The sequence below is a fragment of the Lissotriton vulgaris genome, chromosome 10, assembly GCF_964263255.1.
Source record: "Lissotriton vulgaris chromosome 10, aLisVul1.2, whole genome shotgun sequence".
Lineage (NCBI taxonomy): Eukaryota > Metazoa > Chordata > Amphibia > Caudata > Salamandridae > Lissotriton > Lissotriton vulgaris.
The window spans coordinates 844220613-844237421 of NC_141698.1; the positions used below are offsets into that span (position 1 = coordinate 844220613).

Genomic DNA, 16809 nt, shown 5'->3' on the forward strand with positions numbered 1-16809 from the left:
TTTAAGTGGGGACCTGAACTTCCACCTCGATGAACAGCCAGGACCCCGATTCCACCGCTCTCCTCGAGAACCTCACCAACCTAGGACTGAAACAGCTCGTCAGCACTCCCACCCACAGGGCATGGCACACCCTCAACCCTATTTTTGCGAAGGATCAAACATCTGCTGCAGCGACACCACCCAGCCCCTCTGGACAGACCACCACTGCGTCAATTTCGCTTTCAACACCACCACCGCACCCAAAACCGCCCGCATCAGCCTCAACGGAACTAGAGTAAGGTCACCGAGGAACACCTGAGCTCCGCCCTCCTCCAAACCCCCAAAAGGCCACCACCAACACCAACTCCGCAGCCAGGGAATTCCACCACTGGGTCGCCTGCTGCGTCGACTAGCTGGCACCTCACCGACACACCGCCAAACAACGCCCGCCAAAAGCCACCTGGTTCACCACCGACCTCCAAGAAGTCAGACGCACCTGCAGACGTTTGGAGAAAACCTGGCGGAACCAGAAGACCACCGAAGCACGAAACAACCACGGGATCACCATGAAGGACTACCACAAGCGTATAAGGGGCACCAATAGTACCTTCATCAGTGAGAAAGTCAAGACTAACGCATCCAACACGAAGGAGCTGTTCAACATCATCCAGCACTTCGCAAAACCCTCCTGCGAAGCCACTGACATCGCACCCTCCCAGAAACTCTGCGACAAACTCAGCTCCTACTTCCACGTGAAGATCAAGGCCCTTTACAGCAATTTCAGCGAGCCTGCAGAAGACAGTACCTCACCACCCACCACCGCTGAGAAGCCAACCATCACCTCGTGGTTCACCGCGTCCGTCAAGCTCATCTCCTCAACCATGAAGAAGACACACTCAGGAGCCCCAACTGACCTCTGCCTCCCTCACATCTTCCACAGAGCCGCCACTTCCATTGCTCTCGAACTGCTATCAACTCATCCGGAACCTGCCCTGACGACTGGAAACATGCAGAGGTGAAACCCCTCCTCAAGAAAACAACGGTCGACCCTACTGACCTGAAGAACTACCGGCCTATTTCTGTCCTCCCTTTCGCAAGAAAGGTCACCGAAAGACTTTAGAACACCCAGCTGACCACCTTCATCGGAGATAACTGCATGCTGGACACCTCCCAGTCCGCCTTCCGCAGCAACCACAGCACAGATTCCTCCCTCCTCGCTGCCACCGACGACATCCGCATGCTGCTCGACCAAGGAGGGAATACAATAATGGTCCATAACCAATACTTGAAAAAATACATTAATTACATGAGGAGAGATTCGGTATTGTGAGTTAGCTACAATACTGATAATTCATATCCAAAACAGTTGTTAAGAGCATATGTACTCAATTCACAATTTAACGAGTACATGCATTCAAAAACACCACAATAGAAAAAGCGCCAAAACAATTAAGTCATTGCTTATGTTTAGTTTATTTACACAATTTAATTTTTAAGAGCATATAAAACGGTTGCGAAGAAGGAAGGAGGAGGGGTAATAGTGGTGAATTGAAAAGGTGTGAATCAAAGAAAAAAGTACAAAACTAATAACCAATTATTTTAACAAACTGGTATCGTCATCCAGTCAAACAAGACCTGTCCAATATACGCTTTTTAAATGTACATGTAATCTGCGAATTCACATATCCTGCATACAATGCATATTCATGGATCAGTCTGGGAAAGGCGGCACAGGTCTACAAGGTGGAGAGGCGTCGACGTTTCGACTCGACTTGTGCTGCGAGGGTAATTTGCGACCTCAGCGGTGAGTTTTCTTCAGGACAAAAAGGCGGGTGGGCAACCTAATCCTATTGCCAAGGTGGCTAACCAGGACGAATCCAAAAGAATGCAGGAGGGCGTTCCAAGTTTCCTCCGGTGCTGGTTTAGTCATTAAGTGCGGTCGTTCACCATCATTTGAACATCGCCATGGTTATAATCTTGCCAGAAGCAGCTAAACTCACCACCACGTACTATGCACAGACACAGTATGGATCAACAATATCCCACCGAGTTTACGGGTAATTCCCTGAACCCCGTTGTGGGAATGCTTTCTTATTGTCAGACTTTCATCAAAGACCGGCATTGGTCCTCTTTCCCCACTTGGGCCCTCCGATGATGACCAGGGACACACCCCAGCCCTCATCCTCTTAGACCTCTCCGCAGACTTCGACACCGTCTCACATCGCACTCTAGTCGCCAGACTCCACAATGCAGGAATACAGGGGTCCGCCCTCGACAAGATCTGATCCTTCCTCTCTGGCAGAACCCAGAGGGTCAGATTCCCCCCTGTTAGACGGGGACCGGGAGGGTCGGCCGAGGACAAGGGGAGAGGCCTCCGGTGAGGGCCGTCTCCAGCGATCGTACAGACAAGTAACTTCCCCCCCACAGATGGACACCACATAAGGATAAGGTTAACGTTCTTTATAGGCAATTCTTGAAGTACGGTAGTACGGTACAATGAGATCAGGACACGAGGAGCCTCTCAATTCTAGTCTCTTGACAGGGAAAGGGGTAGCGGGACAGTCTTTGTTACCAATCTGGTACTGCGATGCGATGATGGTAGCTCCCAATCCTCGAGCTCGGCGTTCGAGAAGGACGGGCCGCGGCAGCGCCAGCAGGTTCCGAGGTGGTCGTAGATAGGAACGGGCCGCGGCAGCGCCAGCTGGTCCCGACGAGGACGAAGGTTGCAAGAAGGCCGCGGCAGCGCCAGCAGGTCCAACGAGGATGAAAGTTGCAGAAGGCCGCGGCAGCGCCAGCAGGCAGGACGACAGTTCACAAGGCAGGGCTGCGGCAGCGCCAGCAGTCCATCAAGGATGAGTTCTTCACGTGGTCTCTCGACTCCAGGATACAACTGCCTTCCTGCTCTGGAGCTGCCCCAGTTATAGGTCTGGCGCCCTTTGATGTCCGGACCCTCGCACTTGGAGGTCGGGAGGTCCGGGATGAGGGAGTCCAGACACCCAGCAGGGGGGTGGAGCCAGCGCCCGGGGAGGCTGGGGGCGATCGGCACCTGGCGGGGGAGAGCCATCGACACTTCTTTCTCCCATTGACCTGCCAAGTGGTCCGCTCACCTCCTGGGTGGATGGTGGTGCCGGGATGTCGGGGCCTGGCCAGGCCCAGGGTTGGGGTCGAGCTGAGGCCACGCGGCCTCGTGGTGCAGTGTCCAAGATGGCGGCCGGGCCGGGCAATGGTGGTGACAGTGGCCCGGGCCAGTGATACAGTGATGTTCGGGAGCAGGAGTCCCGTAGGGGACGGGTTGCGGGTTGCTTCTGTGGGTAGCACCTGGAGGGCCGGTGTCCGGGCCCTGTTATGCGGGGAGGGAGCGAGCCCTTCATGTGGCCTGTCCAACATGCGTCCCCCCCCAGCTGAAGGCGGGGAGAGTCACCCATCCTCTTGGGGACTTTCCTCGTCAAGGCGGAAAAAGCGTGACAGGCCATCCGCGTTGGCGTGATCCTGGCCAGGTCGGTGCTCCACAGTGAAGTCCATCCCCTGCAGGGAGATGGACCATCGCAATAGTTTGGGATTTTCCCCCCGCATCTGCATTAGCCATTGCAGGGGGCGATGATCTGTTTGCACCCGAAAGTGGGTACCGAAGAGGTAGGGCCGGAGCTTCTTGAGGGCCCACACTACTGCGAAGGCCTCCCTCTCGATGGTGCTCCAGCGCTGTTCTCGGGCCAGTAGGCGTCTGCTGATGAAGGCCACTGGTTGGTCAACTCCCTCGGGGTTCAGCTGGGAGAGGACGGCCCCAATGCCATGGTCGGAGGCATCAGTCTGGACGATGAACTCCCGGCTGTAGTCGGGAGCCTGGAGCACTGGGGCGGTGCACATGGCGGCCTTCAGCTTCTCGAAGGCCGCTTGACAGTCTGGAGTCCAGTTGACCATTTTTGGGTGCTTCTTGGATGTGAGCTCTGTGAGGGGCCCCACAATGCTGCCATAGTCCTTCACAAACCGCCGGTAGTATCCGGTGAGCCCCAAGAAGGCTCGGACCTCGGTTTGCGTTACGGGGGGCTGCCAGGACTGGATGGCAGCGATCTTGAGCTGGAGGGGGGCCACCAGACCGCTTCCCACTTGGTGTCCGAGGTAGGTCACGGACCCCTGGCCAATCTGGCATTTGCTGGCCTTGATTGTGAGGCCGGCCTGTTGGAGGGCCTACAGGACCTCTCGGAGGTGGCGGAGGTGGTCTGACCAGTGGCGGCTGTATACCGCGATATCGTCCAGGTAGGCGGCGCTGAATTCTTCAAGGCCCGCCAGTACCTGGTTCACCAGTCGTTGAAAAGTGGCTGGAGCGTTTTTCATGCCGAATGGCATCACTTTGAAATGGTAGTGTCCATCCGGGGTGGAGAAAGCGGATCGTTCTTGGGCCCTGGGGGTGAGGCCGATCTGCCAGTAGCCCGCTGTCAGGTCGAAGATGCTGAGGTAGCGGGCAGCCCCCATGCGGTCGACCAGTTCATCTGCTCAGGGAATGGGGTGAGCGTCGGTTCGGGTGACAGCGTTCAGGCCCCGATAGTCGACGCAGAATCTGAGCTCAGGGGAGCACGACTGGGCTGGCCCAGGGGCTGTCCGAGGGCTCGATGACTCCGAGTGTGAGCATTTTTGATACTTCCTCCTGGATGCAGGCGCGTACCCGATCTGGTACGCGGTACGCCCGATGTCGGATAGGGGGACTGTCCCCAGTGTCCACGTCGTGCACGCACCAGGGGGTGACCCCGGGGGTGAGGGAAAATAGGGTCGCAAATTGCAGCAGGAGGGCCCGACAGTCTTGGCGCTGTTCCGAGGTCAGGGCATCGGAGAGTCGGACCCCGTCCCCTGAACCATCTTTCTCACGGGTCCTCAGTAGGTCAGGGAGGGGCTCGGAGTCTTCTTCTGCTCCACTGTCTGTAGCCATCAGTAGGCTGAGCTCCGAGCGCACAAAGTGGGGTTTGAGTCGGTTGGCGTGGAGGACCCGGAGGGGGTTCCGGGGAGATTCCATGTCGATGAGATAGGTGACGGGGCTCTTGCGCTCGACCACCTTGAAGGGCCCCGTCCATTTGTCCTGCAAGGCACAAGGTTCGATGGGGGACATCACCCATACTTGCTGGCCAGGTTCGAACTCGATGGAGGAGGCATTTTGATCGTACCATTTCTTCATGTCTTCCTGACTGGCCTCAAGATTGTCTTTGGCGAGCTCTCTGAATCGTCTGGTCTGATTGCGGAGGGTCAGGAGGTACTTGTAGACGTCTGGAGGGGTTTTCAGGGGGGCCATTTCCCAACCTTCTTTGACTAGGCTGAGGGGCCCTCGAACGGGGTGTCCGTACAGGAGTTCGAAGGGGCTGAAGCCGAGGGACTTCTGGGGGACTTCTCGGTAGGCGAAGAGGAGGCACGGGAGTAGCACATCCCACTGGCGGCGTAGGGGCTCTTCCAACCCCATAATCATTCCCTTGAGTGTGCGGTTGAACCGCTCAACCAGCCTGTTTCCTTGCGGGTGATAGGGGGTCGTGAATCGGTAGGTGACCCCGCACTGCTGCCAGAGGGATTTCATATACTTTGAAATGAAGTTCGTGCCCCTGTCGCTGACGACTTCCCGGGGGAAGCCCACTCGGGAGAAGATCCCCATTAAGGCCCGGCCGACCACTGGTGCTGTTACAGTTCGAAGGGGAACGGCCTCGGAATAGCGGGTGGCGTGGTCCACCAGGACCAGGATGAATCGATGCCCTTGTGCTGTTCGGGGGTCCAGGGGCCCCACAATGTCTATTCCCACCTTTTCGAACGGGGGGGTAACAACCGGGAATGGTTGCAGGGGTGCCTTGAGTTTGCGGCCGCTCTTCCCGCTGGCCTGGCAAGTGGGGCAGGACCGGCACTGGTTGAGGACGTCATTTCTCATTTTTGTCCAGTAAAAGTGGGTCACCAGGCGGTTGTAAGTTTTGTCTTGTCCCAAGTGTCCAGCCAGGGGGACATCGTGTGCCAATTTCAACAGGAAGTCTCTAAAGCGGAGGGGCACCACCAACACTCGACCGGCTCCCAACTCCGCGATTCTTTGTTCGCTGTATAATAGGTCATTGTCCCAATAGATCCAGTGGGCCCCGGCGGTATCTCCCGCGCTCTGGGCGAGGGCTTGCTGTCGTAGTCCCTCGAGGGAGGGACAGGTCTTTTGCTCTTGACGGAATTGTTCTTGGGTGGGTCCCCCCTCTTGACGCCACTGAGCCAGATCTGGAAGGTCTTGGGGCTGAGCGAGCCCTTCTTGGGTTTGTTCCGCGGGGTCGGTATGATCGGCGTCTTCCACTGGAGCGATCGGGGGAGGAGGTGCTGGCCATTCGGGTTCTTCAGGTCTGGGGATGGTGCGGGCGGCCATGGACCGGGTGGTTACGCATGCCCAGTCCGGGAGGCCCAACATCCCCAGGTGCTCTCTTCTTTCCACGGCGGCCCACGGGGAACTTTCGAGATCGTTCCCCAGGAGGCAGTCCACGGGGGCATCATCGCGGACAGTCACCTTCAACATGCCAGATACTCCTCCCCATTCGAAGGGGACGCAGGCCATCCGACACAGGCTCTCAGAATTGTCGGCTGAACGGACGGGGCAGAGGACGTTCGGCAGGATTTGTTCCGGGGTCACCAGGTGACAGCGGACGGCCGTCACACTGGCCCCCGTGTCACGCAGGGCTTCAGCCTTGCGCCCATTTATGTTCACCCACTGGCTGTATTTTCTGGTGTTGGCGGATAGGGGAGCCCGCGGGATCATGTCTCTTTCCCCTAGGCACGCCAGGACCATGGCGGCCGGTTCCCACTCTGGTTGCTCCTGTTCATATTCCTCATGCTCTTCGGAGACTTGCTCTTCTCCTAGGGCGGCGGCAGCTACCTGGCGGGGCCCGGGAGTCTGGTTCTTTGGGCAGTTCGGGTCACTGGCGTAGTGGCCGACTCGCTGGCATCGGTGACAAGTGACATTGGCTCGGAACCCCGGGCGCATCGGGGGGTTACCCCGGCCGGCCGGGGGCGGGGTGCTGGTAGCGGGAGCGGCCGGGACGGCGTCTCTGCCCCGGCCCTGGCCTCCTCCTCCTCCTCGGGGACGGTGATGACCTTGGTTGTTTCTGTTCTGTTCGTTGGGCCCACTCCGGCCTACTCGGGTGCTCTCCCATCGGTCAGCCTCGGCGGCGAGCTGCCGTGGATCAGTCAATTTACTGTCGAGGAGGTGCTGCCTGAGCTCGACGAAGCAGTTGTTGGAGAGGTGCTCCCACACAATGAGGTTGAAGAGCTGCTCGTAGGTCGTTACGTTGCTTCCCTTGATCCATCCCTCGAAGGCTCGGCTGAAATAGTTCACATATTCCACCCAAGTTGTACCCGGGATTCGGGTGCAGTCGCGGAACCTCTGGCGGTACATTTCGGGTGTAAGTCCATATCGAGTGAGGAGGGCGGCCTTCATGTGGTCATAGGACGTCATTTGATGGTCCGGGAGCTGTAGCAGGGCATCGCGGCCTTCATTGACGAACCTCCCCCATAGACCGGCTCCCCAGTCACTTCGATCGATCCGGTGGGAGGTCATGGCGATCTCGTAGGCCTTGAACCACTGTTGTATGTCGTCGTTTCGGAAATATTCTCGGACGACATCTTTGGGGATGTGGACCTTTGGTTCTGTAGCTCCTGGGGTGCGCGGTTGCTCGGGCACCCCCAGGTCTTTGTTCTGCTTCCGTAGTTCTATCTCTGCTAGCTTGCGCTCGTGTTCGTATGCCAGTTTTTTTTCTTCGAGCTCTCTTTGTCTTTGCTTTTCTTCCCGCTCTTCTCGGAGCCGTAAGTGTTCCAGGTTCATTTTTTGTTCCGCTAGTTTTAGTTCTCTGTCCAACTTGAGCCGTGCCAACTCTAATTCGTGCAGTCTGTTTTTTTCTCGTTCTTGGATCTCTTCCCGGGAGAGACCCGCTCTCCTTTCTTCGTACGGAGCGGTGCTCGTCTCCGGTGCTTCGATGTTTTGGTCCCGGGGTCCGGCGGCATTTGCTTCTGCCCATGATTCTAGGGCGTGTTTAAAGTCATCTTTTGTGCTCAGACTGGTGGTAGCAATGCCCAGTTCCATACAAAATTGTTTTAATTCTCGATGGCTGTACTCCTCCAGTTTTTCCATTTGGAATTTCTCTGTAGATCCGCTCTCTTTGGTCGACATTGTGGTTTAGTCGTGGGGTGAGTTACTTTCTGTACGATTACGCGTTGGTTCGGATCGCGCCGCTGGCCACCAATGTTAGACGGGGACCGGGAGGGTCGGCCGAGGACATGTGGTAAATATTTAATTTACCGTCTTAATTTCTATGCAGGTAAGTACTTAATCAATAATAACTCAATCGGAAAGAAAAAAACAGAGTCCGTGGTGTTAGAGTTCTTAGGGGTTTTATTCCTTAAAAAGGAATCGTTCTAGAACTGGATATCATGTTCCTGCAACCACAGGGGTTCAGGAAGGGATAGAGCAATATTTTATTGACAATACATAGCTTATATACTTGAGTTACATTATAGACACCAATGCAAGAGGCGTAACAGCTGAGAGAAACGAGATAACAGTATGATAACAGTATCCACGTGTTAGCAGTACGTAATTAGAAGGCGTGAACTGGGCGTGGATACAGAGGTGTGTGCTAGAAACGTCACAAGTAGGTGGCAACAAAGCAGAATCTTGTAATGTCAGCAGAAATCAGAGGCATGGATGCGCGCGCAGCTGCATGACGTATGATTGACGTGAAACAGACGGGTGCAGGGGACTTGACATTTACACTGGCGGAAAGAGACAGAAGTCTGGCATGTCAGATCAACTCGTACCTCTATCATATCTGATATCTGATGTTTGGGAACCATACTATCTAGAGGGAAAGGTCTCTGGGGCAGAAGCTACTCTATACTGACTGTGAGTGCGTGTATAAGCGCCTGAGTGTCTGCATGAGATGCGGGGGGCATGGGCCTTCCATGGAAACAGAGGCTATGAATTACTTGCATAGAGACAGCGAGGCCGGGCCCTTCGCCCTGCAGCTGGGGGAATGTTTACTTAAACTAGTAGGCAGGAATGCATTTTCGAGGAGCGGAACAGATAACTTTGAAGGTTGAATACAGTCTTGGCAGGCAGCAGGCTGAGCTAAGCGCCATGGGCCGCACAGGAAGTAAGGCAGAGTTCACAGATACACAGACTGCCTGGGCTGAGGCTTTCAGAGTCAGAAAACAAGAAAAAGGCTCAATGGCAGAATTCGGGGCCTACTTTGCCAGAGCTGAAAAACGTGTAAAGTACACCACAAAAAGACGTTGGCAAGGCATACTTAGGAACTGAATTATTGATCCATTCATGGTGGATCTGAAAGAGGACATGTTAACGTTGGACGCAAATGTATTTGCGTCTTCATAGCTGGCACAGGAGGGAAGTTACATGCATTTTAACTGACACATGGAGACGGTGGGGTACACGTTAGGGAACATTACTTGACCATAAAATTTATATTTCCTCAGACAAGGGGAGAGGCCTCCGGTGAGGGCCGTCTCCAGCGATCGTGCAGACAAGTAACTTCCCCCCCACAGATGGACACCACACAAGGATAAGGTTAACGTTCTTTATAGGCAATTCTTGAAGTACGGTAGTACGGTACAATGAGATCAGGACACGAGGATCCTCTCAATTCTAGTCTCTTGACAGGGAAAGGGGTAGCGGGACAGTCTTTGTTACCAATCTGGTACTGCGATGTGATGATGGTAGCTCACAATCCTCGAGCTCGGCGTTCGAGAAGGACGGGCCGCGGCAGCGCCAGCAGGTCCCGAGGTGGTCGTAGATAGGAACGGGCCGCGGCAGCGCCAGCAGGTCCCGACGAGGACGAAGGTTGCAAGAAGGCCGCGGCAGCGCCAGCAGGTCCAACGAGGATGAAAGTTGCAGAAGGCCGCGGCAGCGCCAGCAGGCAGGACGACAGTTCACAAGGCAGGGCTGCGGCAGCGCCAGCAGTCCGTCAAGGATGAGTTCTTCACGGTGTCTCTCGACTCCAGGATACAACTGCCTTCCTGCTCTGGAGCTGCCCCAGTTATAGGTCTGGCGCCCTTTGATGTCCGGACCCTCGCACTTGGAGGTCGGGAGGTCCGGGATGAGGGAGTCCAGACACCCAGCAGGGGGGTGGAGCCAGCGCCCGGGGAGGCTGGGGGCGATCGGCACCTGGCGGGGGAGAGCCATCGACACTTCTTTCTCCCATTGACCTGCCAAGTGGTCCGCTCACCTCCTGGGTGGATGGTGGTGCCGGGATGTCGGGGCCTGGCCAGGCCCAAGGTTGGGGTCGAGCTGAGGCCATGCGGCCTCGTGGTGCAGTGTCCAAGATGGCGGCCGGGCCGGGCAATGGTGCTGACAGTGGCCCGGGCCAGTGATACAGTGATGTTCGGGAGCAGGAGTCCCGTAGGGGACGGGTTGCGGGTTGCTTCTGTGGGTAGCACCTGGAGGGCCGGTGTCCGGGCCCTGTCATGCGGGGAGGGAGCGAGCCCTTCATGTGGCCTGTCCAACACCCCCCCCTTCCTCTCCGACCCCACTGACATAGTCTGCGGAGTACCCCAAGGATCTTCACTAAGCCCAACACTTTTCGACATCTTCATGGCCGCCATCGTCAGACAGCATGGGCTTAGCATTGTATCCTACGCTGACAACACCCAGCTCATCCTCTCCCTCACCAAGAACCCAGAAATCACCTGACTCAGCTTCCAGGAGGGAATGAGAAACGTAACAGCCTGGATGAAGCTCAACTCCGAGAAGACCGAGGTCCTCATCCTCTGACCCTGCACCTCCACCTGGGACAACACCTGGTGTCCCTCCACCCTCGGGAGCCCACCCACCCCGACAGACCACACTCTGAACCTCGGCATTATCCTCAACTCCTCCCTCTCCATAAACTGCCAATTCAACGCTGTCTCCTCCATCACCTTCAACTGCCTCTGCATCCTCCAGAAGACTTTCAAATGGATCCCCCCTTACTGCAGCACGACCGTCACCCACACACTCTTCACCGGCAGACTTGACTAAGGCAACGCCCTCTACGTCGGAATCAACAAAACTCTTCTATGCAAGCTCCAAACCATCCAGAATGATGCCGCCAGACTTGTCCTGGGGATTCCGCGCCACGAACATATGAACCAGCACCTGCAATACCTCCACTGGCTCCCCATCGAGAAGAGGGCCACTTACAAACTCCTCACCCACGCCTACAAATCCCTCAACAATATCGGACCCAAATACCTCAACGACCAAGTATGTTTCCACGCACCCAAGAGGAACCTCTGCTCCGCCGACCTCGCCCTGGCACAAGTCCCACGCATCTACAGAAGCAGAACGGGTGGGAGAGCTTTCTCCTACATCGCAGCCAAAACCTGTAACGAGTTTGCGGTCAATATCAGACGCTCCCCAACCATGCACATGATCAGGAAAGACCTCAAGACCTGGCTCTTCGACTGAACCGGAGCAGGCCCCCCCCCCCCCTCATCCCCCCCAGTGCCTTCAGACCCTCACGGGTGAGTAGCGTGCTCTATAAACCACTGATTGATTGATTTTAGGAAAATTTAAGGTATAAGTGGTATTTATTTTTTTAGTAGTGATACATGGTGTGTGTGTGTGTGCGCGCACAGTCACTGTGAGATTTAGATGCTGTACATTTGTTACAGGTTATTAAGAATCTTGTATTTGCGTTTAGATATGCATTGCAGCCTGCGGACATCAGTGCCTAGCAAAGTGGCGAGGCAGTATAGCAATAACCAGGGTCTCAGTTTTCTCTCCTATCTCTCTTATCCCATCCCCCTTTACCCGGTTCTAGTATTTGTCTCACCTCTCACTCTGTGTGTGTTCAGTAGTGGTGGCAAAAACGCATCACTCCCATTGGATCCAGAATACAAGGTCTCTGCTATCTGATAGGTGCTGTAATTTGTTTAAAGGTGGTCGAATGGTCTTACATCCTGATGTTGCCTTTCACAATGCGCACATCATGCGACAGCTAGTGAAGGTTTGAAATTAGCATCTCCTTTTTGTATCCAGATCCTCCCACCACCGAGTGTAACTTTCTTATTCACTGTTAGCGGACACATATTATACATTGGGAAAGTTACCAAAATCTGGGATCTAATTGATCATCCTTATGTCAGATAAAAAAATACGGTAGGTACTGTGTGAAATAATTGATCTTTAAGGTTTCTTGCTTTTTGAAGTTAAAGTTTTGTGATGGAAAAGTCTAATCACCAATGTTTTTTCATGATCTTGCGGAATCAATTGGCCATTGGATCAAACATAATTACTACTACCGCATTCTTTATATTGACATCTGTTTACCTTTCAAGAGTACTTTCCTAGGTGCATAGAGAACATGTTTGCGATCTGCTTGAATTGTTTTGTGAGGATAATTTCTAGTGTTGGAGCAGTTTCCAACTACAGAAGAACTGTCTAACATATAAGTTGTCCCTCAATGTTTTCGGATGGAACGATTCATAATGTAAAAGTGAGTTTCTGTCTTTAGGTTTCAAAAAGATAGTGGCCAGTACACTACCTAGATTGGGTGTGATACTAATTTCCAGAAGTTACTTCATTTATGTTGATTGTCCAAGTGAAAAACAAACGTGTATCTCTTAAGACCCAGGGGCCTCTTCGTTGAGGTGCAGTTGGATGTTCAGTGGCACAGTGAGCATGGAACACACAGCAACCTAAGTGATGGACTGGGTGTGGCCCCAGTAATTACTAGTGGCTGAGATTAATTCAGGCATTTCCACCCATTATCTTTTTTAGTGTTCTAAGCATTTGGCCATCAGGTTTTCTAGATTTGTTGTCTTCATGCCCCTTTAGCTGTTTAATAATTACTTTTCTTTTTTACAAAGCAGGTGCTTGCCACATGTCTCTAGTAGAAAAGCACCAAGAGCCCTGATAATATTTCCACAACCCATTACAGCGGAGACATCAGCGTTATCTCACAATAATGACTGCATTTTAGGTACCTCACTAGCTCTGGGAGTACAAAGTAAATATGTAATTTAAGAGAATACTTAACACAGCTATCGTTTGAACACACAACTCCAAGTAGCAGTTTCCAGTTCTAACTAAAAGAATCTGACATGTGCGCACTGAAATGCACCATAACATTCCTAACTGATGACCAGCAAATACGATTGTACTTATTATTCAATATTTTGCTGCACTCATATCTGTGCTGGTGCATTCTTCCATCCATGACTGGCAAGCCATTGCAGGCTGCAGACGATGGATCATCTCTCTAGCTAGCATTTCGAACGGGAATGCCCATTTCCTCTTTAAGACCCAAGCAAGCAATGATTACATTTCTGCTGCCATTACCGGCTTCCACTTTCTCTTGAGATAGAAGATAGTAGGCATGGTCAGGAACTCTTTTCCACTTTGTACAGCCTACTGAGTCTGTTGGCCGCAATCTCGCCATCCATGGAAGCTGGCTGTGGTCTTACCTTGGTGATGCATCTGTAGATCCGCATCCATATACTTAAATTGGACCACAGTGATTTTCACCTGAGAAATTAGAAGAAATGACAAGTGGCTGAGAGACCCACCTTAGCAGCCATCTTGGAAAGAAAAACCCAGCACAGCAGTTAAAGGCCTGGTATTTACAACGTTCTCTCCCTTTGGTATACTTCTTGTAAGAATTACACACTGCCCTTTAATTTGCTCTCTCAGTTTCGATCATGGGATCCTGCTAGGTTTGCACTTTTCTTCTCTGAATCCCCACATCCAGCTTTAGGATTTTTAGTAACAGGGCTCATTAGTACAAGTTCAGCTCTTAAACCGACCTTAAAAAGTAAGAGAACTTATAAGGTGTCTAGTCATCTCAAGTGTACTTTCATTTGTACATGCTCACCTCTTTCTTTTTGGTCAGCCAATCCTATACAGTCTGTACAGTGCCATAGTGCTCTCTAAACATGCAACTACTTGTCAAATTTGTTTCTCTGAAAGTCCCATTGTCTCTTGGCTGATATCAATCTAAACAGGCAAAAGTGTGTATATAGATTATAGTTCCCCCTCACAGCTGCATTATTCTTATTGACATTCAACCACTATAAGGGGCAGCAGTGTCTAACAGCAGGTTCCAATTCAACTCAACAATCAGTAGGCATGTTTGTTCAATTCCCTTAGAAGAGGCATCACGTTTTGTATTCATACATAAAATTAGAGCAGCAAAATTATTATAGAAAATGTGATGGCACATAAATGTGTTGTAGACTAGGACTTTATAGGTCTTTGCACTAGAGTTTGTTGTGAAATTATAAACTGAATAAAACTTGTGTTGGTTAAGACCAGGAAAAGTGAACAATGTGGGTAAGGATTAAGCCGTTTTACAGTACGGCTTCCAATGTATAAATAAATAAGCTTTATATTGTGTATGAGCCGTTGCCCCATTTTTAGATACTGGATTGCAATTAAGATTCAGTCACTTGGCATTCACATTGTTTATAAAAATCAAATGTATTTTTCATGTGTATTTCAGGTATGGACATTATGTGGAAGGAACGGGATCCGTCCTGCAAACAGCGAAGGATGTTGAGGTCTGAGCTGATTGAATGTATTCATAGTTAAATGAATGGGTTTAATTAAGGAAGCAAACTGATCTGTCTGGAAAATCTGTTCTGAGTTATGTTCTAGTTTCTGAACCTTTTAGTTTGTATTTGGAATTTTAACAATTGTAGATTGATACTGAGTAGCGTCATTGAGTTCTAGTCTATGATTTGGAAAGCTCCTTCCCACCTAAGACACAGTTGTCTATTTCTTCACCTTAACCCCACCCCCCCCAATGCACATAACACACTGAAGTCTCCTGTCTGATATTTGTAGGCTGTTTTCAGTCATGCTGTTCTATGCGTTCCTTCTATTTGTATGCACCCTGTCTTTGATATAACTGGTGCTGGAAAACCTATGATGGAAATAATACCAGTTTGAAAGAACCTGAAATTCTTTAGAATGCAAAGGCTAGCAGCAAGACTTTTTTCTACATCACACATAATTTAGAGGAAGTAAATACTGTAGATGATCTGTTGGTTAAAGGCTTCATTTAGTAATTGTAAAATGACAACCTTTTGGTATTTTGATTTACATGAATCTTGAGCATAGTTAAGCAGTTTCTATCTATCCACAAATTCATATCTATCCTGCAATAGGTATTTCTTCCTCCTCTCTGGAGGAGGAGGGAGTCAGAAGGAAAGGGATCTTGTATGAAGGAAAGATATCTTGGTTTCTTGGAGGGGTGCCTATGGAAATCAGGCTGTAAGTAGAAATCTACTGGCTTCCTGGAGGGGAAATGATGTGCAGAGAAGGGGTCTGGAAGGAAAGAATGTTGAGGTATTCGGAGGGGGTGGTGTGATAACAGATAGAGGGCGTACTTGTTCTGTATCTCAAGAAGGGATTAGAATGGAAATTAAAGAAGAGCTAGCCATAAGATTACGCTCTCTGAAGGACACGGATAAGTGGGGAACTGTACAGATGCAACCAGGAAGGAGAAGATCTCTTTCTGTGGAGATGGTTGGTACAGGTGGCTTCTGCCTGGTAAGACCAAGAAAAGGACAAATCAGGGTTGTAAGTTTAAATCCTTGTTCCAGGTACTTCAATGTTATTTAGTGAATTTTGAATTTTGGTATTCATGTACTACTCCTAGGTGGACAGCTCAATGCATATATTATGGCTGCTGGCATAATGCCCAGATTGCATTTCTACCTTCCACTCTGGGACAGACTTCTCAGATCATGTGCAATGGGTGGTTGTATAATTATTCAGACACCCTGGGTTATTCTATCTCCTGTTGATCCTGAGCATGGACTTCTCAGAACGTACACTTTAGCCACTTATATATTTTCAATTCATATGGCCAGATTTATGACATTTATGGGTGGAGTCCTCCGGCATATATTGTCGCTGATAGTGTTATGGTTATGCCACTGCTGTGCCAAAGTGTGCACTCAAATTATTCCCACTGGCTATTTTTTTTTTTTGAAAACCTTTATTCAAAAAATAAGGAGATACATGCGCAGGCCCACAACCATCATGGCCGGCCGCAAAGACAATCATTGAATACAGGAGAAACTGAGGCCAAGCAGTAAACAGGACATGTCAAAGTGTACCAAATGTGGCTGTGGGGCTCGCAAACAGGATGTGAGGTCTTCATTTTAAAATTTTTAGAGAAAGAGTAGGGGCTGCAACAACAAGGACATCACACCTCACAGGATAAGAGCACAGAGGAGACAGTTGGGAATTACCCCAATTACATTCGGAGATAGGCTATAACTAAAGCGACTATGCAATCCAGGCAGCCACGGCGATAATACTGGACAATAAACCACATTACGATAATCCACATTTCTAGAAATCACCCCAGAAAGCCTACCCCTCATGAACAGAAAAACAGAGGCTTGTCGAGAAGCCGAAAAAGAAAAAGGAAAGGTGCAAGACCAAGAGACAGCCAACCCTACGGAAGAGGAAAGAACCCTCCCAAAGCCGGAAAAGAGCGATAGGGACCATAGAACAAAACAAACTAAAATAACAAACCCCCCCCCCCGCACCCGCCACCCTGCACCCCTGTAATGGCTACGGCCTAACCCACTAACAGCGTGCCTGTCGCCCCGGAACTGCCCCACAGAAGGGAAATTATATATAAAGAAGTGGAGGAGGAGAAAAACAAACAAGCCCCCGGGCACCTGATACCCCCCGCCGGCGGTGACCCCCCCATAGCACAATCATCATCAATAAAGCAAAGAACAGTCAGCGTTATCACGGGGAGGACAGTCACCAGGAAACCCCCCCCCCCTCCCCCGGCCCGGTGAGATATTCAGTGCAGTCCCGGCAAA

At 51.5% G+C, this 16809-nt stretch overlaps 1 protein-coding gene across 4 annotated transcripts in view; it reads left to right on the plus strand.

Moving 5' to 3' along the window:
• Positions 1 to 16809, plus strand: part of TRDMT1 (tRNA aspartic acid methyltransferase 1) — a 295294-nt gene that overhangs the window by 256814 nt on the left and 21671 nt on the right. For all 4 annotated transcript variants that reach the window (XM_086941779.1, XM_086941780.1, XM_086941782.1 and 1 more), the window contains one exon: positions 14463 to 14520. In XM_086941779.1, the coding sequence (XP_086797905.1) occupies positions 14463 to 14520 (58 nt within the window). The remainder of the gene's footprint in view (positions 1 to 14462; positions 14521 to 16809) is intronic.